The sequence below is a fragment of the Penicillium crustosum genome (genome assembly GCF_028827405.1).
Source record: "Penicillium crustosum strain IBT 35664 chromosome Unknown utg000004l_segment0_segment0, whole genome shotgun sequence".
NCBI lineage: Eukaryota > Fungi > Ascomycota > Eurotiomycetes > Eurotiales > Aspergillaceae > Penicillium > Penicillium crustosum.
Genome location: NW_026623125.1, coordinates 2856012 through 2880896, shown reverse-complemented (window position 1 = coordinate 2880896; position 24885 = coordinate 2856012). Strand labels below are relative to the sequence as shown.

Sequence of the window (24885 nt, the reverse complement as noted above, 5' to 3'; positions counted from 1 at the left end):
TTACGAGTGCCAAGACCGGCCCTTCTGTTTTGGCCGACTTTGCGCGACCACGCAATTCCATTCTATATTAAGCAAAAGGCATGTATAATTCTAATTGGCTTACATTGAACATTACGGTGAATTATTTGGGCTGATTGAAATTCATGTCATGACTCGCTCTACTATATGCGCATAAATGACTAAATGGAAGGCGTGGCGTGTGAGAAACTACATGTACATATATAGATGGACAATACAACCGCATTGAATTGAAATGGTATATTCGAGAATATTCGGCTGTACAGAGTCTAGAAAAAGAATCAATGTACCCATAATGCGCCAACCCAGTCTTTTTGGACACCAGACAAAAAAATATATAAAAAAAAGTAATCGTGATCATGACATGCTCTTCGGTGGGAAAGTAGAAGTGAGTTTCTCTCCAGCTTTGGTGAACCGCATGAACTTGATAGCGCTGAGACCCGACCAGTGTCCATTCCAGTTCTTCATGGCGGTCATCGCATATTGATCGCCTAGATCGGGCATCCACAATCCGGTCGAGAATTCCCGATCCTCGGTTTGCACCCGCTGTTTCAAGGCCTCTTCGCGCTTGCTAGGAGGACGTCCTTTCCGGCGTTCTGACTCAAGCTGTTTGATCTCCTCGGTATCACGGCCAATGTACCTTGTTTGGGTTAGTCTTGGGTTTGGTGGTGGATCATTGGTGTTACATACTTGGCGACGAACTCGGAAATCTCTTCGTTCGAGAGGGCCTCAGTAAGCTCTTGGATAGCCTCGTGGATGTAATCGATTCGGTCCACTGTCTGAGTTAGTTGGGCGACCTTCAATTAGAATGGGCGGCTGTCTCACAGTATGGCTGTCTTGCACGGTTCACAGTGGCGTTATGGCGGGACAATCGATCGTCGCGAGCACCAGCTTTGCGGAGTCGGTGGGCATCGCGACTGTTCTCATGAAGCACATTAGTGGAGTTGCGCTTCTTGGAAATCTGCTTGTGCACTTTTTCTAAAGTAACAGGCATGGTTGCGGGCTGATGACAAGAATTACTCCAAACACTCCGCCGTAGATTTCGATGATAATTTTCGTGGATGCACCGGCATAATTAGGCGGTGACTCCGAAATCACCGCCTTCCCCACTCGAGGAAAGCGCGTCTGCGCGTCGAGATAGGGACATTCCAGGAGTTATTTACTCCCTCAATTCTTTAAGTGAGATTTGATTTGGACCTCGCATTGTATTCCATATTCATTAGTCTCCTACTCTGGAACATCTCAACTTATGTTATCATTCATTGCTTGAATACGAGGACCCGCCTGTCCCTCGAACGGTGTCCACCATGGGCATTAAAGGTATGTTGTCTTGGGACAGTCTAGGGGGAAGATGAAATGTGATTTTAACGCCAACAAACAGGACTGCACGGGCTTCTCAAGTCCATTCAGAAACCATGTCACATCAAGAATTTCAGTGGACAAACACTCGGAGTCGATGCATATGGATGGCTGCACCGTGGAACTGTTGCTTGTTCCGTGGATCTGGTCCTGGAAAATCCTACTAGGAAGTATGTTTGTTTGATATCTTCTCCCATGCTCTCTTGACTTACAACGCTATATCATGGCAGACACATTGATTTCGTCCTCAACCGAGTCCGCATGCTTCTCTTCTTTGGAGTGAAACCCTACCTCGTCTTCGATGGCGATAATCTGCCCAGCAAGGCGGGCACCGAACAGGATCGTTACAAACGGCGTCAGGAGAGCAAGACCCTTGGAATGGAGTTACAACGGAAGGGGAGAATGCCAGAAGCTTACCAGGAGTTCCAAAAGGCCGTCGATGTGACACCATACATGGCCCGGCAGTTAATCGAGGAACTGAAACAAATGAATGTGCAGTATGTGGTGGCCCCGTACGAGGCAGATGCCCAGTTGGTGTATCTTGAGCAACAGGGTGACATTGATGGAATCATATCTGAGGATTCGGATTTGCTTGTCTTTGGAGCAAAGCGGTTGATTTCCAAATTGGACCAACACGGGGAATGCATTGAGATAAACCGCGCCGACTTTACTGCTTGCCGTGAGGTCAGCTTGGTCGGCTTCAGTGATCCGGACTTCAGAAACATGTGCATTTTGAGCGGTTGTGATTACTTGGCAAATATTCCTAAGTTGGGACTGAAGACTGCCTACCGGATTATTCGCAAGCATCGAAGTGTTGAAAAAGCCCTGCGTATGCTCCAATTTGAGGGCAATTTCCGAGTCCCAGCGGACTACCTTGCCAACTTCAAACAGGCCGAGTTGACCTTCCTTTACCAACGGGTCTTCTGTCGCAAGGCTGAAAGGTTAGTGACTTTGACACCACCTGACAAGGATGTCAATTTGGCTACGCTGCCGTTTATCGGTGCCGATATGGAGCCGGAAATTGCCGTCGGAGTTTCTCGTGGCGATCTAGATCCAACCACCAAGGAACCAATTACCTTGAAGCCCCTATACGCAAATAGATGGACTCTTGGCATCAATCGCCGCCAGACACTAGGTAGTTCATCCGAGTTGAAGCCTAGAAAGTCCATCAACTCGTTCTTCACCCCAAAGAGGACGCCGCTGGCCGAGCTGGACCCTAACAGCCTTACTCCGTCTCCGAGTCAGCAACGACTCTTGGAGCGTAATTCAAACAACAGCTGGCAGGCCAATGCAGCACCATTCCGCTCCAACTCGGTCAGATCTACGCCTCTGAGAGCGTTTTCTGACCAAGGCCTCAGCCCCATGGTCCGGAGTGTAGAGCGCTCATCTTTTCTGGCCCAAAGTGCAAGATCGTCGGCCTTGCAGTCCACAAAGAGGCAGAGACTTTGCTCTGAGGTTGAAGGGGATTCTCTACCTGCTTGCTCCCCTGCTCGCAGTCGCTTCTTTGCTCCTACTTCCGAACAAGCTAGCCCTAGCGGCCAAAAGCTCTCCCGGTCAAAACGATCCCGAAAATCGGTGATAGGTGTCTTCTCTGATGAAATGGCAGAAGACATAATGTCCAGCATTCCCGATCCCAGTACTACCCCTGGGCCTACTGAGGCTAGTCCCGACAACAACCTTGAGATATCTGGCAAGCCCAGTGAAGCTGAAACAGCTTCTAGTCTCACTCCCAACAAAACCCTGATGCCCGAACACCTCGAAAAATCATTACAGACGAGCCCCAGGGATACCACGCCGAACCCGAGCTCTCCAAGTTTCAGTCAGGCTCTTGACTATCACGTTGACCGACAAAACTCAAGTGTACTTTCCAAGTTTACTTTTCAAGCGGGGCACAAGCCCGACGCAACCGCAGCTAGCCCTATCACGACTAAGACTCCTGCTATTCCAACTTCCCATAGACCTTCAACGCCCTCGACCCCGAGAAGCCCAGCCGCGATTGCGCGGAGCAACGTCTTTCAACGACGCCTGACACCGCTCCAGCGGATGGGACAGTCCGCTCTCAGTCGATCTAACAGCATCAACATTCCTACTAAATTACGGGATGCGGAAACTTCTGAACCTCGGGCCGAAGCTCCTTCTCCTGTCATACGTAAGGGGTTCTCTTTTGCGGGAACCCAGGGCAGTGAAGATCTCATTGTCCCAGACAGTGAGGATGAAGAGGACGAGGATGAACCCAGCACAGGGAACTCGACTACTCTTGATCTCAAACGCTTTTCTTTCGCCGCAAATTAGGCTGCATCTCTATTTGATTACGGAGCATTAGGACAGGAACATCAGGTCTTGGTATCCGGGGTAGCATTGGACCACTGGTTTGGTTGGTTCCACTTTGGCGCGTAACCTATGGTGTTAATACTTTTTTTAATTGGGATTATTGTTTGACATAGCGTTGGTTAGGGTTTGCAAACCATAGCATCTTGAAACATCAAAACGTGCCCAATCCGTAGATTGTACATCAAAGTAGCATACACGGCCCAATATCTAAGAGGCTGGGTGAATCGCGTGGCTTGTGGAAGTGGGGCAAAGGTTATCGAGATCTGCACTAGTACATATCGGGACTAACACCGCCCAGACTTTCCCGTGTGAGTGGGCAGAATGACCCACATAGAAGGCGGTCTGATCTGGTTACCGGGGAAGCGGGAGAGTAAACAAGAGCGGTTGGCCCAGCCTCCCAGATTTCCTATACTCTTGCCTCATCCCCAGCCTCCAGAGAGATTCAGAGAATCTGTCAATTAGTCTGACGTTGAGTTTTGTGCCTGCTACGATCCCTTCTTTCCCTCCCTTCCATTCTTTCTACACATTCCCTCTCTTCCATATACTTCCCACCTGTACTACACACAGGCGTCAAGTCATATCATATCTCTGACCCATCTGGATAATCCACTTTAGGTGCCATCCGGATTACACATTATTATCAAATATTTTGGATAATTCTCAAAGTATTCTCAGCACTGAATACATCTTGAACGATCCGATCTTTACTCGACTCTCCACATTCTTAATCTACATTCCATTCCAACGATCTCGATCTCGATTCACTTGCCATCGAAATCACGCGAATCAACAGGAAGTGCGCCACGGGGTGTACAATTGAGTTCTGTGATCGCATTCAGTTCAGGCAACTCCTTCTCGGAGACCCGAGAAGCGAGTCAATAAGAAAAGTGAAGGAGTCCGACCTCGAGGTGGTCCTAGTTGAACACAATGGCTGCTCCTTTTGCTCAAAAATGGGCCCGTAAGTGACAAAATACTAAGATGCAGTATACAATGGGACTCTCATTAATTCTCCACGCAGGGTTCATTCCAATGATCGGGTACCACCATGTGTTGATGATTATCATCGCAGTTGCTATTATCTTGCTATGTAAGTGCCTATCTTGCTTTATGTCCTCCGCCGGAATGTAGCTAACGAATCGCAGCACTTCTGTTGGCCGGCTGCTCTTCATCGTCCCCACAAATCCCTAACATCTTCCTTATCTCCCTATACTATGAAAAGTATAACCCAATTAGGGATCTCGCACAAGTCGACCCAGGTGTTGTGACCGCCCTTTCCAACATCGTCGGTGGCGCAGAATTGGAAGTCCGAGTGGGATACTTTGGTATCTGTGTTCAGCCCGACAAAGGTTCCTTTATTTGCAATGCCAATGCGACAGCGCTGGCTGAAATTGTTACTGTGGATCAAGATCCACTGAACCTGATCTGGGTTGCGTCGACGTTCAAAGATGCTGTTGTGTTCCCCTATCTCCTGTGAGTAACTTGCCCTTTCTTACTGTCGGATAATACTAATTTTCATGCAGGATTGTCGCTGTCATTCTCGCATTCTTCTGTTTCATCCTACTGGCGACATTCCCTGGCTGGCACGAGGAGATCGACGACTCTGGGTCCGAGCGTGAAGTCAAGCCTTTCCCCTCGCGGCCCGTCTCCCAGGCTGCGCTAGCCCTTATTTTTGTCTCCTCGGTGTTTGTTCTGGTGTCTGTACTATGGCAGCACACAGCGTCTGTCGCTGCCAGTACGATAGCGCAAGACATGGGGAATGGAAGTGTGAAGAGCGGCGTCGGCTCATCTGCAATGGTACTTGGCTGGTTTGGCTTTGTCCTACTAGTCATAGTAACTGTTGGCTTGCTGGTCATGATCTTGAGTATTAGTTTGATCCGCAAACTGACCGACGAGGAATGATCTAATTCATTCATCCTCAACGCCGAAGCAAGGAATACTTGCTCTCTCCGCTTTTGTTTTTCTTTTCGCGACTTGCTTACACCTACCTCTTCTTCGCCTACGACATACCTTACCCTTATAATGGGACGACACAAATGGGAAATGAATAATACCTATGAGCACACGACACTGGCTCAATTCACGGAATGGATGGGAACGGAACACACGACACTTGGGACATTTTGATTTCCCCACGGGGAATTTGGGATTTGGACAGTTGATTTTTACGAACATATTTGAGGATATGGATCCTCACATGCTTTTTCTTCTTCTTGCGATTTGATACGAGCCATCTTTGTTAATTCATCTCCTCGAAACTCTTAATTGGCAACTCTGCCAATCTGCCAGGATAGAATGAATGCAATGCCATCAAGTCACATTTTGTACAGATCTCTTTTTGCTGGTGCTTTTTTTCTTTTTCGAGTGGACTTTTGTTTTATGTTCAGCACACGGCGTTTGTTTTATCTGGTCATGTATACCAAAGCCTCTTGTTTATTCCCACGCTGTGTTCGCCTTTTGCTTGTCACGCAGAACTGCAAATGCTAGTTAGTCCTTATGACACAATGTCAAAAATGATACCAAAATCAAGTCTTCACAGCTCAGGCGCTCGAATGGATCATATTAAATGATTAGGTGAAAATTTCCTTTGCAGCATTTTATTTTTACAGCAACTATGGGTGGTATGGATTGTCATTTACTAAGAAAATTGTGTTTGGATGTCGTAAATAACCAGGAAACCCATATGGGGTAGAAGACATATCAGATCGATGGCTCCGATGTCTAAGCGTTGGCGCTTTGGCGATGGGAATAGTATGTTAAGCCCGGAACAATTGTAGTCTCGAATATGCCTCGTTGGCTAATAACTATGCTGTACAAAGTCTAGGGCAGTCATGTTGTTGGGCCAGGCATGTTTCGCTGTCGAAACGATGGAATCTGCTCTCGTGGAGTCGTTGATTACGGAACGGTTGGTAACCACGAGCTCGAGATTCAAGTGGGCTGATGACCATATTGGCTGACGAACGGTCACTTTCCAACCATATCTTGTCACCAGAGATTCTGTTCGAATGCCTGGCCCATCTTCTCTTTGGTTCATGGGTGAGGTAGTCTTCCATCAGTAATAACCTTGCCATCAAAGGAACAGGGCAACACATTTACCACTCAAAAAGGCTTCATGATTAACATTGAGACTGGTATTATTGAGGAACAGGTCTGCTTCGGGATGGTCGGTTCTGCATTGCGTCGAACTTCTCGGCGGAGGACCGGGTTTCCACACCGGCTTCGATTGTCACCACGTTTGCATGCTTCGTTTTTTCAGTAGTATGGCATAACGTGGTTTAGAGGGTGGAAGACGCCCTGGGATATCTCGCACTGTCTAATGGTCCATGGGCCGGGTAGTCTCCCAAACTCCCACCATTCTCTGCTCCAATTCTGTGGAGTCAGGCAACTCTTAATCAGATACCTGAAGCCTCTGATCAATTGCTTTTGATATTCCCATGAAGATGATTATAGAAACACCTGGAAGAGATGGCGAGTGATCGACCTTTGGTAGAGCCATGACATGGTCAAGTGTAAGCTTGAAACATCCGACTGACGTTTAAGAGCTTTTTGATGATGTCCGTAGCTCTCTTTATCCGAAGGATACATGCCTTTCTGTTCCAATTTGTCGAAAGATGACGGGCAGCCCAAGACTGATAGTGGCTGTCCACCACCAAAGCAGTTCTTGGGTATTATTTCAACCTCCTGGATGTGATTTGTGACTGCTTCGACTACCAGGTCCCGCTTTCTCCATCAGGCTCATTTTGAAGCAAGGCTATACCTCGGTGATTGATGAAAGCACTGCTTTCGAAAGCTTTTCGTAGTGCAGATCTCGAAGTCTCCCCCGTAATTCTTTGTTGTACTGTCCATCATCCTCTTTTTGACCCTCTGATCGGTCCATTCAATTGCTCTGGTCACTGTGGAATGGTTCCTTGGAAATTTTTCGGGAATCCTGTGTATCCTGTGTATCCTGTTTCCCATAGGTTGCGAGATCACGACACACCCACGCCTTTTGTAAATTGAACCCCTCCAACTCGGTTTCCTTCGCCTTCATGGATAGGAATCTAATTACTTGTTCCATTCCTCGTGTGTATATGTCAAGGCGGGCATCATTACGTTCGTCAGAATCGGCGATGGCCATTTGCGGGTAAAAGCATTCACGGGTTTATAGGCGAAAGATTGAGGTCGCTGGCGCAGTACTCATTTATCTTCTTCTAGGAATCAATTTGGGGAAGATCATTGCGCCAGATCCCGCGATTTCACACAAATATCATTCTTTGTGCCTGATAAAGCATCTCAGGAGACTCAAGTTAATACTCTGTTCACTCTTGAAAATGACTCAGAAGCTGTATCCAAGGTTAGTTGTGCGCTTACATGATCTTGAACCTTGGAAAGTAGCCGGTTGAAGCATTGCAAATGACAAGGCTGACTGCAAGAAAGTGGGCCAAGGCCTTCTTCTCATTGTCCCCCGGAGTGCCCCCGCGGGCCCTTCACCCCGGGTTCTCGTTATCATCATAGTAATCTGGAGACTCTGAACCACTGCCATGCCATGGTTTTGGGGTGGATATGTGAAGGAGGAGACCTGGAGGATGGTGCCAGTAGGGGTGTCGATAACGAGATCTTGAGAGAGAGGAGGTAAAGGAAGGTCAATCCTCCATGGCAGCAAGCAAACAGCTAAGTCGAACATCAATAAAATTAACACACCTTTACTTTGATTTGCGTAAGAATTGTCTAGTTAAATCCACACAACTATACCCGATCTTCCCGGGCTTTCCCATTTGAGCTACCGCTGTCATAAGCGTAGATTACTAGAGACAGGAAGGGATAACACGCGAAGGATCAGTTCGTTTGAGCTGATATTTATTGAGAGAGCAACCATCTAAGAACTTTTGCGTCTTCCGTTGAAACATCAGGAAAGAGCAACTTTCGCATGACGAACAAGCTATTTTAGTACCTGCTCTGTTGCCCCCTGTTACGCTGAATGCCTGACTATTATTTCTATTTCTGACAAAGGCTTTCAAGGTCATCCAGACTGTAGCTCTTTATCACTGGAACTATCAACCTTGTCGCCGTGTCTGCCATTCACATTGGCCTATTCTCGCTCGAGGCGACGCTGGTCCGCAAACTGGCCCCCACCTCCACTACCATGTTCTTGCATAGAGGAGCCAATACCTTCCAGGCCGGAGGTTTGCTTCTTGCGGGCATGTGCGCCGTTATGTCTGATCTCGGCGATGCTCTGGCCCTGCGTCGGTGCCCCTAGGCCACGGTTTACATCACTCGAGGTGGCTCCTAGTAATGTATTTGCCGCTGATGTATAAGTGGCGACTTCATCTTCTTCTCCGTCGCTCACATTGGGGTTGTGAGCTTGGCCGGGGATTGAGGAAATGGGGTTGGGGGTATGGGAGTTGCTTGCGGGGGCTGTCCCAGATGGGAATGGCTGCGCGTGGTATTCAGGATGATAGTCAGCTTCATTGATTTTGCGACCGAGTTGATGCTGTAGACTAAGTTAGCGGAAAGTATAGGCTGCGAGTGTGCAAGTCAAACATACACCCTTAGTGGTCATTGGCTCTCCGCGAGGGGCTGAAGGATTAAAAGCACCCTGTTTGGCATTCGCGGCGTTATCAGCTTTTGAGGAGTGACTCATTATGAATATGGATTTCCTAGGCTGAGAATTAGCAAAGAATTGGACTATATCTTAATGGGTTGGTTTTTATATTTCAAGGCCTATGATGTAACTATGTGGTGTATCCCATATTGTAGCAAATCAGCACGGTTGAGACAAGAAATGTTCTAGTCGTTGCTGCAACTTCTCCACGAAGGCGAAGGATGAAGTGCAGATGACATCAAATTGTAACACTTGCCTCCGAGCGATTGTCTGAAAAAGCCCTTTTCGGAATATATATATCCAAGTCATGTTCGAGTTAGCATGCGTCGGGCTGCTTTACTTCATTTGAATAGCGTCGAGACACTATAAAATTGAATAGCTGGATGTTTTTTTTTGGCTTGATAGCATTGATTGTATCCTAAAACCTGACCCGTTCTCCTCGTGGCATCTCTATCAATAATCGGAACCGGAATTTGACATTTTCTAATGGCAAGACCATCGGTAGAAGATGCAAGAAGCTTCTTTTCGATAGAAAGGATAATTGAGCAAGGTGCTTGTGCTATTTCCAAGGATTTTCTTTACTGAATCGATCAACTCACTAGTTCGGATTGGAAGACAAATTCAATTGACATATTTATGTCTAATACTGCGTAAAATAGAGTGGAACTGCATTACAACCATCAACTAAACGGTTATCATATATTCTTTCCATCCAAGACAACTCTCGCTGTACAATAAGCCAGTCCCGCTCGATATGAAATACAAGGCACCTCACAACACCCTAACCAAAAAATACTGACAGCTTTGATTTAACTGTTATTCGGTCTCATCAACTTCTAAGGTGCTTGGGTTGTGTGCCACCATCTTACCATCCTTATTCTTGAAGTGTATCTGTTTAAAGAAAACATTTCATTAGCATGATACATCAAGGCAAATTCCCTGATCATATTATTATACTCACTTTTGGCGGATTCTTCACACCAACCTCGTCCGCTCGTTGCAGATCTGTGATTACCTCTTCCACCTAAACATGTTGTGAGAAGATGACTTCGATAAAGGGTTGTCCATTAGTTGGCGTTTACTAACGCGTCCTTCATGCGTTCCGCTGCGGATTTTGGTAGAAACATAATCGCCACGATCAATAACATTGCCGTGTTTGTCTGTAACTTCGTTATCACGCATGATCTTCGGCGTTTCTGGCAAAAATGGAACTGGCAGATGACAATTCAAATTGAGTATCCTGGATATCGGGACCATGGCATACCGCTATATATATTGTACTCTGTCAAGCCACGATGATCTCATCTGTACCTCATCCCGACATGTCTATTTGAATTAGCCACCACGAACAGATGGAACTAACTAGTAGTCTATGGCCTAGCATCGCTAAGAAAGCATAAGTTGGGTCAGAGTTAGCTGATTTAGCGATATAAAAGGGTAACACACAGGTACGTCCATAGCAACATCCGCGACATCCATATTGCTCTATCCATAATTTGAATGCGCAGCCAAAATATAGGATACTCCGGAGCAATTATTACTCTGTGAATCACGTCGTGAGGAATTTGATTGGTTCGTTATTTCATTTCTCATAAGGGGTAGAGGAATGCGCGAGAAAAAAGAAACATGTTAATATCACCTAGATGTTGAGGGTCGGGTAGTCCCAAATTTGAACTTTGTATAAAACCTTCCACCGAACTATTCTTGGGTAAAATTAGGTTCTAGTCACAAAGTCTTGAAACTTGATGGAATGCTATAAGCGAAAGGGAACTGTTTCGACATACGTTGACATCAACATTAGTCGTTCACCTAGGAGCCGCAGCAACAATACCCGGAATTTGCCCATATATATTTATCATTTATTTACATATGAATTTCTTTTCATTAAGTCGACTGCAATAAATATGGATTGGTTCTTTTCATCGTTTTTCACCTGGCTTTGGCCACCTGACCCTTGGTCTCCGTATCCCGAATCAAGAGTTAGAATCCATCACAGGGAGAAAACAACCGCGGAGACAAGATTGGAACAAAGTGGAGACCTGAACACTCTACAGAGATTCCGATATCGGATCTACATGGGCACCAAATATGCCCACCCAATTCCAATAAAGCAATTCTTAGACACGGAACAAGACCTCCGACATTACATCCAAGAAGAGTTATTTGCGCGTGAGCATGATGATGGATCCGAACAAAGAAAAACCTGGCTTAACTATGTGAATAAGACAATCTGGCAACTCACTCAAGAATGGTGGAACCATCGAAGTGAATTCGGAGAAGGGATTGTGTCGCGGGCATTCGACTTGTGGCGGTCACATCCTGCATGGTATATGCATGAGGTCCTAGTTGAAGACTGTGCGAGGAAGCAAGGATGTTGTTCTCGGGGGTGTGGATGCTGTGCGAAGCGCCAGCTATCAACACGCCAACTAGCAGCTGGGCATTGTGCTCTTACGTGTGGATGTTGCCGAACAGCTCGGGGCTTTGAGCTCACCCAAGAGGAAGAGAATGAAATTTACGCGGCCTTTGATTTCCAGGCAAATACAAATTTTTACGATCGGATTGAGCTGGCTTCTATCTGGGGATTACGTTTGGATAACTATGAGAGTCCCTTTGATCTAATCAAGTCAGCATGTGAACAGGTTGATGATGGAAATGGCAAGTTATGCAGTACTGATTACACTGAGAATTGGGATGACGATTCTTCAATACCGGAGGAATCATGATTTGTGTTGACTTATCAAGTGCTTAGCTCTACCGAATTGTTCTACTTACTGTCAAAGGTTATGCATAGAAAAGTCTCTTACACAAAATATACTCTTTTTTACCGCGTTCGTATACTAAAAAGGACACCTAAAAGAGCATCTAAAAAGACTAATAAAAAGACATGACAAGGCTGCATAAGCGGCTGACCATTTGTTTGCTTTGAAATGGAAAACATATATCCAATGAATTGATCAGTATCATGGAGGAGACAACTGATGGTGATGGACGAATTGTTTATGAAGGTGTATTAAAAACTAGCGGATAAACCAATCAAGGGGCGGCATGGAGCTAAAACCAAAGCTGATTCAATAATAAATTCTATTCAAGAAACCTTTTGGACATAAGTTGCTGTGGGAAAGGCATTTGCCAACCCTGTGAATATTGTACATCACTTCACCTCCGAAAACAAAGCAAATAAACCAGTGCTTCAAACCAACTGTATCACATTCTAGAGAGAGATAAAGTTCTCGCAGCGGGTAATACCAAGCTGCTGAACCAGGAAATCATTCACAAACTGGCACTTGGGATCCTGGCGCTTCTGGATCTCCAAGAACTCGGGCAGCTTCGGGAATTTCTCCAATGTGTAGGTAGCATTGGGAGCACTCATCTTGTTCCAATGGGAGCGAACATTGTAATGTTCACCAAAGTGAGGGAGGAACTCATAGGCCAACTCCTGGTTTTGCCAAAGAGTGGTAAAGTTGTTGTATTCTTGGATCCAGTCAATCTCAATGATGGCAAAAACACCGCTAGACTCGGGTCCAAGGTTGTAGTTGTTAACTGGAGACAGATATGTATCGTCACCCTTGAGGGTACGGTGTTGGATGACCATCTGCTTGTTGTAGGGAGCCTTCATGCGAGGCGTCTGGGCCTGTTGGAAGAGGGTGTAGTTGGTGGCGGCTTCCGCGTAATCCTCGATAGGAAGGAAGTGCTCAATCTCGGCGTAGAAGCCTCGGTCACAAACACCTTGGGGAGAGCAGGACGCGGCGTCGGTGACTTCATCATAGCAGATGTACTCCTTCTTGCAGTCACCGCAACCATTGGCGCAGTAGTTGAGAGTGCAGTTGCGAACACCGGTATAGTTGGTCGGCTCCCAGTAAGAGAGGAAGTAAGTAGGCTCGAGGGCCCAGCTTTGGGAGTCTGCATCCCAATCGAAGTGAGGACCCCAGACAGTCATGCGGTCATGCTCCTTGTACAGTTGAGCAAGCTCCTTGTACATTATGGAATAGTCGGAAGTGGCATTCAAGACCTTGGTGGTTTTCTTCAGGAGTTGGGTAGGCTGGACCTTGATGGTCATTTCAGTGATCAAACCGAGGGCACCGAGACTGATGCGGAAAGCCTTCAGTTCCTCTGCATTGTGCTTCTCATTGATGACACGGAGGTTTCCCCGCGAGTCCAACACGCGCAGTGCAATGATCTGGGTTGCGATATTACCGAGGCTGGATCCAGAACCGTGAGTGCCGGTGGAGGCAGCACCGACAAAGTTCTGAACACGCTCAACACCGAGATTGCTAAAGGACAAGTTGTTGGCCTTCAGCTCTTGGACAAGGTCATCGACATCCCAGCCGGCACCAAAAGTGACGGCCAGATTCTTCTTGTCGATATGGAGCTTCTTGAGATTGGCGAGGGAAACGATATAGGTGGGCTTCTCAGTGAGAGTATTGTCAACACAGGTAGTGAGGTTACCGAATCCATGACCGTTTCCAACCACTTTGATATGAGAACCCGTGGGGTACTGCTCCTTGAGGAACTTGGCAGCGGCATGCTCATTCTCAGGAGCAATGTAGGCGTCAGACTGGCAGGTGACCTCGAACTGCCAGTTGAACCAGCGATAGGCGGAACCAGACACTGCGTGCAGCAGCACCAGCAGGAGAGCCAACTTAGGGCTAAGCATTTTGGAATCTATGGAATCTCTAATGTCAGTAAACTCTTAGTATAAGAGTGAAACCCAACGAAATACTGACAGGAGATTGGAATGCCCGAACTATATGCAAGATCTCGTCTCACAGGAGAAATTCTCGCAATAGTTATGATTGAGTGGACTTGTGTTCGTACTGGAAGACAGGGGTCCGAAGGAGAACGGAGAGAGAAGGCAAGTTATATACACTCAAATTGGCCTATCTTTCAAACATGCCCACTTTTAGGGCCAAAGGAGTGTTTCATTCGATGAAACGCTCCACTATCGAGCCAAAGTGTTCCTCTTGACTGGAGCTTTCTGACCCGTGTCGACTCTTGTTGAGTCATTGTCGATCAAATGGGTGGATAGTGACATAGCGATGTAGTTCGCGAGGAAAATCAAACACACTCTAATTTACCTAAAGTGTACTGTTGTACATCAGCCCACCAAAGGGTTTCTCGGATCAGATAACAGAAATTCGGATGGTATCATCATGGCTTACGGTGATCTTAATTAAAGGTATCTATCGGTATCCACTTTGTGGGTGATAAATTCAAATCCAAACTTATTCAAAACCTATTCGACACTCGACTTTACCATGTAACTTCTTGGCGCATCCACATCGAACCTTTTATGAGCAAATTTGGGTCGATCTATACCTATATAATCCTAATGGATCACCGTGTGGCAGAAGCTTGGAATCTTCGAAGATCCGCGACTTTCCAAAGTTGGAAAGGTGCCAGGGGAAAGTACCTACATAGGTATCATGTTCCGTCCTGTCCCTCCTTTTAAGGTTGTTTGTCCAAACCCACTTTCCGGTGAAGAAAGTGCCAAGGTGGTTTCCGCGTATAGCGACAGCCATAGCGATAACCTTGGCACATAGGACTTTACTAACCTTGGAATCTAGAAGCGAAAGATTACACATATGTTGTATACATAAGATCCGACAACAAGGTGCTACAATATACTTCGTATCTATGATCAGCAGCATGTGTTATACTGCTCACCGGTGAGCTCATTTCTCCAGTAGCCCACAATTGTTTTACATCCAACAAATGAAACCGACAAACCTCCCTTGTCTAAGATTGCTTTCGCGGTTCGAGACGGTGTACTCCGTATAGTACTTTTCTAACCTTGGAATCCAGAATTCAAAGCTTACACATTTACATATTGTTTGACAATAGGATGCTGCAATGTATTTCGTAACTGCGATCGACAGTAGTTGTTGTGCTGCTCGCCGGTGAGTTCGTATCCTCAGTAGCCCACAATTATATACCTGTGACAAATGAAACCGACGAACGTACCCTTTCTAAGATTGCTTTGGGCTTAGAGACAGTATATAGGGTTTTCATAGTCTTGGAATCCAGAATCCAAAGCTTACATATCTACATATGGCTTGACAACAAGGTGCTATAGTGTACTTCGTATCCACGATCGACAGCAGTTACTATGATCTTCACCGGCGAGTACGTATCTCGCAGCCCACAGTTTTATTACATCCAGCAAATGAAGCCGACGAACATACCTTTTCTAAGGTTGAGCTCGACATCAATATTGGGCCTTCGTACATGATCATCAACGTGCCGTGTGAACACCGCTGATTGGAGCTTTATGTTGATGTAGGAAGAAATCTATATAATCTTAGCTTTTCAGCCGTCGAGAACCTGTGCTGCATAGCAACCAACTAGGACTTTTCGTTCTTTTCTCTCCCCTCCATTCGAGATTACAACTCGAGATGAAGTCTATAAGCTTCTGGTGCTTTTTGGTTTCTGTGGCCGCATCCAAGCGCTACCTACCCTCTGAGCAGATTGATGTCCAGTCCAGTCTTCTTTCTGATCCTACTCAGGTCGCTGGCAAGACTGTTGACTATATAATTGCCGGAGGTGGCTTGACGGGCCTCACCGTTGCCGCTAAGTTGACCGAGGACCCCAGCATCAAGGTCCTGGTCATTGAAAACGGCTTTTATGAGTCCAGCGATGGAGACATCATCGAGGATCTGAACGACTACGGAGATATTTTTGGCACCACCGTTGACCACGCCTATGAAACCGTCCCTCACTCCATAAATAACCGTACCGAGAACGTCCGATCTGGAAATGGTCTTGGAGGATCGACTTTGATCAATGGTGGCTCTTGGACACGCCCCCACAAAGCCCAGATCGATTCTTGGGAGAAAGTGTTTGGAAACAAAGGCTGGAACTGGGATAACATGTTACCATACATGCAGAAGGTCGAGATCGCTCGTCCTCCAAGCGATGTCGAGATTGCCGCTGGTCACTACTATAACTCTACTTGCCATGGAACGAATGGCACCGTTCATGCTGGGCCCCGAAACAACGGAGAGCCCTATTCCCCGATAATGAAGTCATTAATGGATACTGTCAAGGGACGTGGTGTTCCTACCCAGCTGGACTTCCACTGTGGTGTTCCTCGTGGTGTTTCTATGATTCCCAATGGACTACACAAGGATCAGGTTCGCTCAGATGCTGCACGTGAATGGCTTTTGCCTAACTACAAGCGCCCGAATCTGCAAGTCTTGACAGGCCAGTTTGTTGGAAAAGTCCTCATCAATCAAACCACCACTTCTGGGGCTGTTCCTGGTCACAAGGCCGTTGGCGTAAACTTCGGTACCAACAAGAATGTCAACTGCAATGTATACGCTAAGCATGAGGTGTTGCTAGCTTCTGGTTCTGCTGTCTCCCCCGTATCCTAGAATACTCGGGCATTGGCTTGAAATCTGTGCTCGATGCCGCCAGTATTCAACAACTTGTTGACCTCCCTGTCGGTCTCAACATGCAGGACCAGACAACCACTACTGTGACCTCCCGTACCAAATCCTCCGGCAATGGTCAAGGCCAGGCCATCTATTTCGCTACATTCAATGAGACGTTTGGGGATTACGCTCCTCAGGCCCACAAGTTACTCAATACCAAGTTGCACCAGTGGGCCACTCAGACCGTTGCTCGCGGTGGTTTCCATAATGTGACTGCTCTCGAGATCCAGTATGAGAACTACCGTGATTGGCTAGTCAACGAAGAAGTTGCCTATATGGAACTGTTCCTCGATACTTCCGGCAAGATCAACTTTGATCTATGGGATCTCATTCCATTCACCCGTGGATCTGTGCATATTCAGGGTAACGACCCCTACCTGCGACGCTTTTCCTATGATCCTAAGTTCTTCATGAACGACCTGGACCTTCTTGGCCAAGCTGCTGGGTCCAAACTGGCGCGCGAGATCTCCAACACCGGTGCTATGCAGACCTACTTTGATGGTGAGACTACACCTGGAGACAACTTGGAATATGATGCCGACTTGGATCAGTGGGTGGATTATGTGAAGCAGAACTTCCGCGCCAACTGGCACGCTGTGGGAACCTGCTCGATGATGGCAAAGGAGCTTGGTGGAGTTGTTGATTCTGAGGCTCGAGTGTATGGTGTTGAGGGCCTTCGCGTGGTTGATGGCTCGATCCCGCCGACTCAAGTATCTTCCCATGTCATGACTGTTTTCTACGCTATGGCTTTGAAGATTTCTGATGCCGTTCTGGCAGACTTCCATGCCAAGTCTCCGAAGAACTGATAGCGAAGTTTAGGGTCGATCACCTCAAATGTGATGCACTTAGGCAGCGAGGCAGCAAGGCAGCAAGGTGCGGGTTGTCAGACCTATCTCTTTGTCACCATGGAGCATATAATGAGCATTTTGCTTCACGGCAGTGCGAAGATTTAGGAGATTACAACAATTAGGTTTCTTCTCGTGGCTCTCTGTAGCCACGTAGATATCGCTATGGATGAGAATATATTTCCTAATGGTCTCAAAGTCGTCAACTTTCTGTAATCCTTTCCATTAGAGACTACAAGTTTTCAATGCAAGCCGAATTAAACTTGGACATAATAAAGAATCGTAAAGTTACAGATAATACCGCAGACCAGCCTGTGGATAAGCATTTCGAAACTGCGGCTTTGGGGTGCCCGAATACAGGTCGAGTATCAATAGTCCATGGAGTAACCCCCTCTTCCAACTCCACCATTTTGTCCTCCCTTGCCATCATATGCACCGTCATATCCATTGCTATGGTCATCCAGCGACCTGTACTGGTAGTATTCACCTCGACCACGGCCTCGGCCACGGCCTCGGGTGTTGTTACCGCGCCCACGTCCGGAACCTCTGCCACGACCACGATGGGCTCCTCTTCCTCGCGAACTATCATCATATTGCTGACGCCCATCACCTCCGCCGCGCTGAGAGGAGTAGTTGCCGCGGGAATGAGATGGGCCCTCAAAGCCGGTGTTTTGACTGGGCGGCCAGACGACATTTTCGTCCTCCTGCTGGAAGCGTCTCTTTTGACTCCTGTTCAAGGATTGTTCGCCTTGGCGGTGTTCTCCGGTGTCTTCAACTCGTAGGACAACCTTCTCGCCGACCACAGTGTCAAACGTCATGGCCCTGTCCGCCGGAATGGGGTGCCAGTTTTGGATCTTCCCTGCATCGATGAGACGAGCGCCTTTCCGAACAGCCAGTACTACAATTGGCAGTGGGTTCTCAGTGTGATATGCTTCTGTTGCTGGGATAGGCGCCACGCGGGCCGCCCATATCTTGTTCTCCAGGTTCCCGGTTCCGGTAACCTGCCACTTTAGTTTCTTCCCCATGCCTCCAACCTTGTCGAGGATTGAACGGGGCGCTGGGCGTGGGGTAATTAGGATGCTGTTAGCCATGTACTTCAGGTCATTTGATTCAGCAAGCCCTGGGGGAGTAATGGAGCCAGCAAATTCTGCGTCATGCTGTTTGAAACGTCTGGAGAAACCAGATATCCCGTGTAGAACACAACTCGCTTGATATACATCCGTCCACAGCGGCTCTTGGTTACGTTCAAGGCAGGGTTGCGCAGTGTGAGGTTGTGGGCATTGACCATGCGCTGCACCTCAGCAGTCTCAGTTACGGGATCGAGGTATGTGCAGCCCTCAGTTACCTGGATGACTTCGGCAAGGATGGGCATGCGTTCACTAGAAGGTCCACTTTGAAGGTCTCTGTTCAGACCCTCAAAGAAGTCTCGGAACCCTTTCACACTGGTAGAAGATTAACACCTTGGCATGCTCAGACTCTCCAATTTGATTGGCGGGGGACTTACTGCCTGACACGGTCCTCGTAGACGCGGATTTCCGCAGCCTGCTCGTAAGTGAAAACAAGATCCTCAAGGAAGTTCTGTTTGAAGTTCATCGTCGTCGCAAACCGTTGACCATTTGGACCAACTTCGGGCTTGAGACCAATCAGATCAAATTCCAGACTTTGACTGGCGACCATCCGCTTGATGATCTCTGAAAATCCGGCCTCACTTCGACCGGTCAGCAACACCGTGAGCGCATCTTTCTGCTCCATGCTATTCCTAACCAAACTAAGCTTCAAAGAGTCAGTTGAAACGCCCCGAAGATGCAATGTACGATAGATGGCACACAATTTGCTCATTCCACCAGCCTTCCCATTTGCGAGGCTCTTCTATCTCGATGCCTTTTCCTGTAGCGGCGAGAATGTTGGGGTCGTGCCACCATCCTCCAGTTGCGAAACTATCATTGGTCTGAAGGAAACCGATTGAGGAGCCATGCCATAACTGAGGATTTGGTAGGGGACTTAGAAATACTGCGAGCGCGGAGGTTAGGGGTCGACTGTCGGATTATCCCAAGTTTGCATATGCTCACAGGTGTTATCGAAATCGTAGACGTGAATTGCGCGAATTTGAGAAACAGCTGGAAGAGAAAAACCTTGTTAGATACATGGCAGGGGAATGGACTGTAATGAGAGCTAACCCGGCAACTCCTTGTTCACAATAGACCAACGCCGTAGTGAGGTGATGGTATGCGGTGGGCGCTGAATCCCGCTTCCTGTGCTGTACGACATATTGGTAGAGCCGAGGCGTGCGAGTTTTTCTGAAACGACCGCTTTGGCAGACCGCATTCTATCAGGGAAAAGAGAGAGAGGAAGTTAGCGCATAGCTGGGAGATAAACAGAGTTGAAGTCGCAAAACGAGCAAGCGCGGTGACGGAGGTCCCGAGAATTCGGTTTTGCCGCCGAGAACGCGATAAACGTGACAAACGTGACTTCAGGAACGAACCTCCTACAACCCACCCCTGGCATGTCGCCTGTATGGATGATGTCGATTTGCGGCAGGAAATCCTCCAGCGGACTCTCAAAGAGGTAGCTGACGAGGAGCAGGGGGCTGCAAATCCTTGTGTTATTTGCCTAGACACTATCACAGAGCCATGTGTGGCACGGCCATGCCAACATGCCAACTTTGACTTTCTCTGCCTTGTCAGTTGGACCGAGCAGCAGCCCAAATGTCCCTTATGTAAGAATACTCTAGAGATACATACCGGATCTGACCTGAGTACTGACAATATACCAGGTAAAGTCGACTTGACAGCAGTGCAATACGACCTCAACGCCACGCAAGGTCCGAAGCTATACAAGCTCCCGCCCCCGAGCGCAACATTCCCGAAAGCCCAAGTCACTACTAGATCGCGCCCTAGCAATCGCCATGGCCCACGAGGAGGGCGTCGGCCTCCACCCCCGATGCGGCCACAACCAGATGACCCGCTCGAGCGCCGGCGCAATGTCTATCGCAACCAAACATACTCCATGCGGGTCGGATCCAATCGGTTGTCTCAGTATCGAGAACTAACTCCAGAGCTCTTCGCCCGCGACGAAGAGCTTGTCTCGCGTGCTCGGAAGTGGATCCGTCGTGAACTACGGGTCTTCTCTTTCTTGAATCCGGAACCGGTAGAAGAAGAGCGGACATCCCACCAGGTCTCGCGCCCTGGACCTCAACGGCTGGAGAATCGCAGGGCGAATAATGCCGAGTTTCTGCTGGAATATATCATCGCTATCTTGCGCACGGTCGATCTCAAAGGCAGTGCTGGACAGGCGGAGGAGCTGTTACGTGATTTTATCGGCCGCGAGAATGCCTGTCTATTCCTCCACGAGTTACAGGCGTGGTTGAGAAGCCCATATACTTCTTTGGAGGACTGGGATCGTCATGTTCAGTACTCGAATACTCCACGGAGTGCGTCTGAAGGAGCACGTAGGAACCCTGATTCCTCGGATCGCACGCCGACTCCTGTAAACAATCGCAGGCTACAGAGATCTCGAAGACCATACGGGTCCAGGTCCCAAGAAGCGCTTGATCGCTCCAGGCGGCTACAGCAGGCTCAACAGCGATATAATCCATATTAGACATGCAGCTCAATATGAAGATATTAGATCTACAACTTTGATAATTGTATAGGGAGAGAGTCAATCCCTGATTATTACTACATCCCTATACATTGAAAATAGTTTTAGGAATAGGGCTTTCCTTCTCTCCATCCGCCCTCAAATTGGAGGTCTTGGGCACGAATTTTAGATTATAGGCTTGGCTAAACTCCTCCACTCACCCCCCTCTTATGAGAGAAAGAGCCGATATTAACAGAAAAGAAAGAAAATACTGCTAATCAACTGACCCTGCTCAAGTGCCAACAAGCATGTCGACATCGACCTGCGCTTGCACGCTGAGTCGTCCCATACTAAATACAAGGAAACGTCAACTACCATCGGAGCCATCCGTTCAAACGGGCCATACGTCCGGCCTACTGAGTGTGGAGAGTGTGACCAAGCTATTTCGAATTCCAATGTCAGACCTTACACGGAATAGATGACGTTTGAAACCCAAATGTTAAGAGTGGCCTAAATTAGGCTGAAACCGGCTATGAACGATAGTTAGTATCGAAACCCAGAAGGATCCCTCAGACATTCGGCTGGTGGGCACATTAAGAGAAGAAGGACATCAGTGTGAAGGGGAAATGAAAGGTATATAATACTCAACCTTCTTCTCCTTGCTTATCAGAGCATGCCGCGAGAGGCAGATCGAAAGCCATACCAATCTTCCACCTTGCAATTCCTTGAGAATGAATCATAGCAGAAAGGGCAGAAAGAGAGACCAGAACGGGACCATCTTTGCTGGCTGGATGGAAAGAGAAGAGTATATGCTGGGAAGGCTTGTTTTTAAGTCTGCAAAGTCTACCAAAAATGGCAACATCAACAATCACCCAGGAAGGAAAGAGCCACCCTGTTTTTAATGCTGTTATTATAAACATGTACCTGTTGGGTAACACAAGTATTGTTCGAAGGTTACACGGGGCACTCCAAACTTTGGTAAGACCTATTATTCATTTCCTTATTCGAACGGTTATAGCAACGGGCAAGATTTGAATGACCCCACTAGTTCCCTGATTATAGATCTGTCATATCATAAGAGCCCATCTCCTTCAGCCACATAACGCATCTGCTTACAACTGCCCTACCAAATATAATCTTGTGCTTCCTTGGTAGGTTGGTTCCAGAGAACCACCATTATCTTGACTACAGCTCGCCAACACGTTAGAATTTCTTGTTGCTTCTATCTGCTCTGTTGAACAGGTACTATTGCTCGGGACTGCGGAATCGATTATTCCATTGTTTAGTATATAGTTCTCGGATCTGGACAGGTGGAGCGCGCTATGAATATCTGAAATTGAAGGTGCTATGGATGCTAAATAAATATATGAATGTAGTCGTCACTTCATGAAAAGCAGGCAGGGCTGCACGGTTCTTACTTCCGGCGGAAACGTCCTCTACCCCGCGAGGAACCTCCCCGGTTGATGCTTATTGATCGATAATTCGCATGAGCTTGGGGGTTGATCTTCCGGGGACGAGGCTTCTTTGCTTCAGCAGTCTCGGAAGGCTTCTTCGGAGGTTTGCCCAATGGTTCTTTTTCCTGTGGTTTCGCAGCAGAGGATGAAACAGCTTCCTTGATTCTCTCCGAGAAACTCTTCGGTCTGGAAACAGGCTTTTGTTGTTCTCCAAATTCGGGATCATCGTCCGAGTCCGGATCTGATTCAGCCTCGGTATCAAGCTCAGGCTCCGACATGGTATGAAGAGAAGCGGCCTCCTCTGCGCGCTCAATGTCACTCGGGACATCGTCCCAGCCGTCAGTACTGGGAGGTGGCTGCTGCGTCTCCGGAACTGCTACGACATCATCCTCGCCTTCCCAGTCCTCATCCGTTGCAACCGCTGGGTTTGATTTGGGCTTCGGTTGATGGATGACCGGTCTCATGATCACTCTTCGTGTCGTCCGTTTCTGGCCCTTCTTCTTGTACTTCCGGTTCACATCTGGTCCTTGACTGTCCTCAACCTGTGCCTTGGCAGCTTCTTCCGCCTCTGCCTCTTCCTCCATCTCGCGCATCACTTCCCAGTCGTCATCCATACGATCTTCTTCCATTTCACGCAGGCCTTGGACCAAATGCGTTAGCCCCTTGCTGGCGAATCTTTGTGGCTTGCGGGAAACGATAGGACTAAGTCCTGGGCCATCATGCTTTGCGCTAGGTGGAGGATAACGGCCAGAGTTAGAGCGACGAAGGAAAGACGGCGTTCCAGATTGCGCCTCTTGTGGTGATACTTCAGGGGCCAGGTTTAGCGGATTTATCTTCTGTGAATCTACATCATCATCCGCTTCTACCATTGCGGCATAACGCATCGTAGTCGGCGTTGCGAACAGATTTGCAAGATAGAACTGTTTAGTCTCAGACGCAGGTGTTCGCGCAAGTCTAGGCGTCTCCTGCTGAGGCTCTTCTTCCGGAACCTCAGGCATAGTGTTCATGGGCCTCTTTTTTGGAGGGCGTTCGGAACGCGGCGGCTAGATTATTGGTTTTCCTTGCTGTGGAGGGCGTCCCACCACTGCCTCCAGATTCGGATAGCATGTCGAACAGGCCCAATGTCTTTCCATCACGTTGAGGTGTAGGCCCAATTGCGGCCTTCAATGGCGATGGTGCTGGCAGCCCTTGTCGGTGTGTACTGGGACTAAACAGTCTGCGAAGAGTCGAGGGCGAGTCATACGGATCGAGTTGTGCAGGGTGGTGTTTGGTGCGATTGTTGGACGGAGTCGCAAAGAGTCCTCTAGATGATTTGCGGGGTGTGACTTGAAGATGTGCACTATCTTGGCCAGGGGGGGATGCATGTTTCCGCTTTTTTGAGTGACTTTCATATGGCTCCTGCCGACTATTTTCGCGCCGGCTTAGGGATGCTTCAAGGGCCTTCAGGCGACTGTATTCCTTGTATTTAGCCGCTAATGAATCAGAGATGTCTAATTAGTAATCCATTTCATTGAAATCAATATCACGATACTTGACATACCAATATCGGGATTTTGTTTGATATCATCCCGTCCAGCTTTGCGGCCCCCATTGGCTGACGAGAAAGCTTTCTCCCATGTTTTCAATTCTGCGCGAACATTGATAGCTTCGGCGCCAACCTCAGCACTGGAAGTAAGAACGTTGTCGGTCATTGTTGCATTGTATGTGGTACCAGACAACCAACCTGGAAGAAGAGCAGCCTGGCCGTAAATCGATCGATATGCGCGTCACGCGACGCGAACTAATTAAAGTCAAGACCAAGCTGGTAGGCGGTCTGATTCTGCAATATGGTAACTCTCTTCCTAATAAGGAAGGCGGTACTTTTCTGCGCATAAAGTGGGGTTAAATTGAACCGAACGCAAGTTATTTCGCCCTTCGGGGCATATGGTCAAATGAAAATATACAGAGAAGATTAGCATGGCCCCTGCACTAAGGATGACACGCTCAATCAAAGAGAAGCTACCTATTTTTTTTAATTCACGCGAGCTCGATCAAGGCGGTAGTGTAACAACAACTATATTATTACGCCCGGAAGAGTCACGTGCTGTCGCCGTTCGACTCCCCACGTATTATTATTGTTAGACCTACCAACTCCCATCATTTGGTCCCATAGGGGTTGGCAAGTTAATTATTGTGGAATCCTTGCGGAATCCCTATAAAATCCCAACGAATCCTTATGGATATCATTTGTGATTTGCTATATGCTGCCTCTTTTTAGTGAGCGGAATCCCTATGAATCCTTGTGGAATTTA

The 24885-nt window shown here is 47.7% G+C and overlaps 12 protein-coding genes across 12 annotated transcripts; 5 read left to right on the top strand and 7 right to left on the bottom strand.

Annotated features, from left to right (window-relative positions):
• Positions 1-375: 375 nt before the first annotated feature.
• On the bottom strand, positions 376-1012 carry N7487_010126 (translation machinery-associated protein 16; the record flags this gene model as incomplete). The annotated part of the gene is made up of 3 exons (XM_056877856.1): positions 376-658; positions 709-793; positions 844-1012. 3 exons carry the CDS (start codon positions 1010-1012, stop codon positions 376-378), a joined length of 537 nt encoding a protein of 178 aa, XP_056726436.1.
• A 313-nt stretch (positions 1013-1325) lies between these two features.
• On the top strand, positions 1326-3669 carry N7487_010125 (putative exonuclease; the record flags this gene model as incomplete). The annotated part of the gene is made up of 3 exons (XM_056877855.1): positions 1326-1338; positions 1400-1547; positions 1608-3669. 3 exons carry the CDS (start codon positions 1326-1328, stop codon positions 3667-3669), a joined length of 2223 nt encoding a protein of 740 aa, XP_056726435.1.
• A 966-nt stretch (positions 3670-4635) lies between these two features.
• On the top strand, positions 4636-5607 carry N7487_010124 (Fig1 domain-containing protein; the record flags this gene model as incomplete). Its single annotated transcript, XM_056877854.1, has 4 exons — positions 4636-4666; positions 4727-4795; positions 4851-5178; positions 5229-5607. The coding sequence occupies 4 exons, from the start codon at positions 4636-4638 to the stop codon at positions 5605-5607; spliced, it is 807 nt and encodes a 268-aa protein (XP_056726434.1).
• A 1975-nt stretch (positions 5608-7582) lies between these two features.
• N7487_010123 (uncharacterized protein) lies at positions 7583-7822 on the bottom strand (the record flags this gene model as incomplete). The annotated part of the gene is made up of 1 exon (XM_056877853.1): positions 7583-7822. One exon carries the CDS (start codon positions 7820-7822, stop codon positions 7583-7585), a length of 240 nt encoding a protein of 79 aa, XP_056726433.1.
• A 951-nt stretch (positions 7823-8773) lies between these two features.
• On the bottom strand, positions 8774-9325 carry N7487_010122 (uncharacterized protein; the record flags this gene model as incomplete). The annotated part of the gene is made up of 2 exons (XM_056877852.1): positions 8774-9175; positions 9230-9325. The coding sequence occupies 2 exons, from the start codon at positions 9323-9325 to the stop codon at positions 8774-8776; spliced, it is 498 nt and encodes a 165-aa protein (XP_056726432.1).
• A 777-nt stretch (positions 9326-10102) lies between these two features.
• On the bottom strand, positions 10103-10468 carry N7487_010121 (hypervirulence associated TUDOR domain-containing protein; the record flags this gene model as incomplete). Its single annotated transcript, XM_056877851.1, has 3 exons — positions 10103-10177; positions 10248-10310; positions 10373-10468. 3 exons carry the CDS (start codon positions 10466-10468, stop codon positions 10103-10105), a joined length of 234 nt encoding a protein of 77 aa, XP_056726431.1.
• Positions 10469-11361: 893 nt separating this feature from the next.
• Positions 11362-12009, top strand: N7487_010120 (uncharacterized protein; the record flags this gene model as incomplete). Its single annotated transcript, XM_056877850.1, has 1 exon — positions 11362-12009. One exon carries the CDS (start codon positions 11362-11364, stop codon positions 12007-12009), a length of 648 nt encoding a protein of 215 aa, XP_056726430.1.
• A 488-nt stretch (positions 12010-12497) lies between these two features.
• N7487_010119 (uncharacterized protein) lies at positions 12498-13940 on the bottom strand (the record flags this gene model as incomplete). The annotated part of the gene is made up of 1 exon (XM_056877849.1): positions 12498-13940. The coding sequence occupies one exon, from the start codon at positions 13938-13940 to the stop codon at positions 12498-12500; it is 1443 nt and encodes a 480-aa protein (XP_056726429.1).
• A 1738-nt stretch (positions 13941-15678) lies between these two features.
• Positions 15679-17522, top strand: N7487_010118 (GMC family oxidoreductase; the record flags this gene model as incomplete). The annotated part of the gene is made up of 2 exons (XM_056877848.1): positions 15679-16630; positions 16657-17522. The coding sequence occupies 2 exons, from the start codon at positions 15679-15681 to the stop codon at positions 17520-17522; spliced, it is 1818 nt and encodes a 605-aa protein (XP_056726428.1).
• Positions 17523-17929: 407 nt separating this feature from the next.
• Positions 17930-19929, bottom strand: N7487_010117 (rRNA 2'-O-methyltransferase fibrillarin-like protein; the record flags this gene model as incomplete). Its single annotated transcript, XM_056877847.1, has 6 exons — positions 19739-19929; positions 19631-19678; positions 19390-19571; positions 19066-19334; positions 18742-19003; positions 17930-18718 (listed from the first exon to the last, which is right to left on the bottom strand). Exons 1-6 carry the CDS (start codon positions 19884-19886, stop codon positions 17930-17932), a joined length of 1698 nt encoding a protein of 565 aa, XP_056726427.1. The 5' UTR covers positions 19887-19929.
• A 146-nt stretch (positions 19930-20075) lies between these two features.
• Positions 20076-21161, top strand: N7487_010116 (RING finger domain protein; the record flags this gene model as incomplete). Its single annotated transcript, XM_056877846.1, has 2 exons — positions 20076-20277; positions 20335-21161. The coding sequence occupies 2 exons, from the start codon at positions 20076-20078 to the stop codon at positions 21159-21161; spliced, it is 1029 nt and encodes a 342-aa protein (XP_056726426.1).
• Positions 21162-22554: 1393 nt separating this feature from the next.
• On the bottom strand, positions 22555-24285 carry sld2 (the record flags this gene model as incomplete). Its single annotated transcript, XM_056877845.1, has 3 exons — positions 22555-23605; positions 23631-24066; positions 24135-24285. The coding sequence occupies 3 exons, from the start codon at positions 24283-24285 to the stop codon at positions 22555-22557; spliced, it is 1638 nt and encodes a 545-aa protein (XP_056726425.1).
• Between the last annotated feature and the right edge of the window lie 600 nt (positions 24286-24885).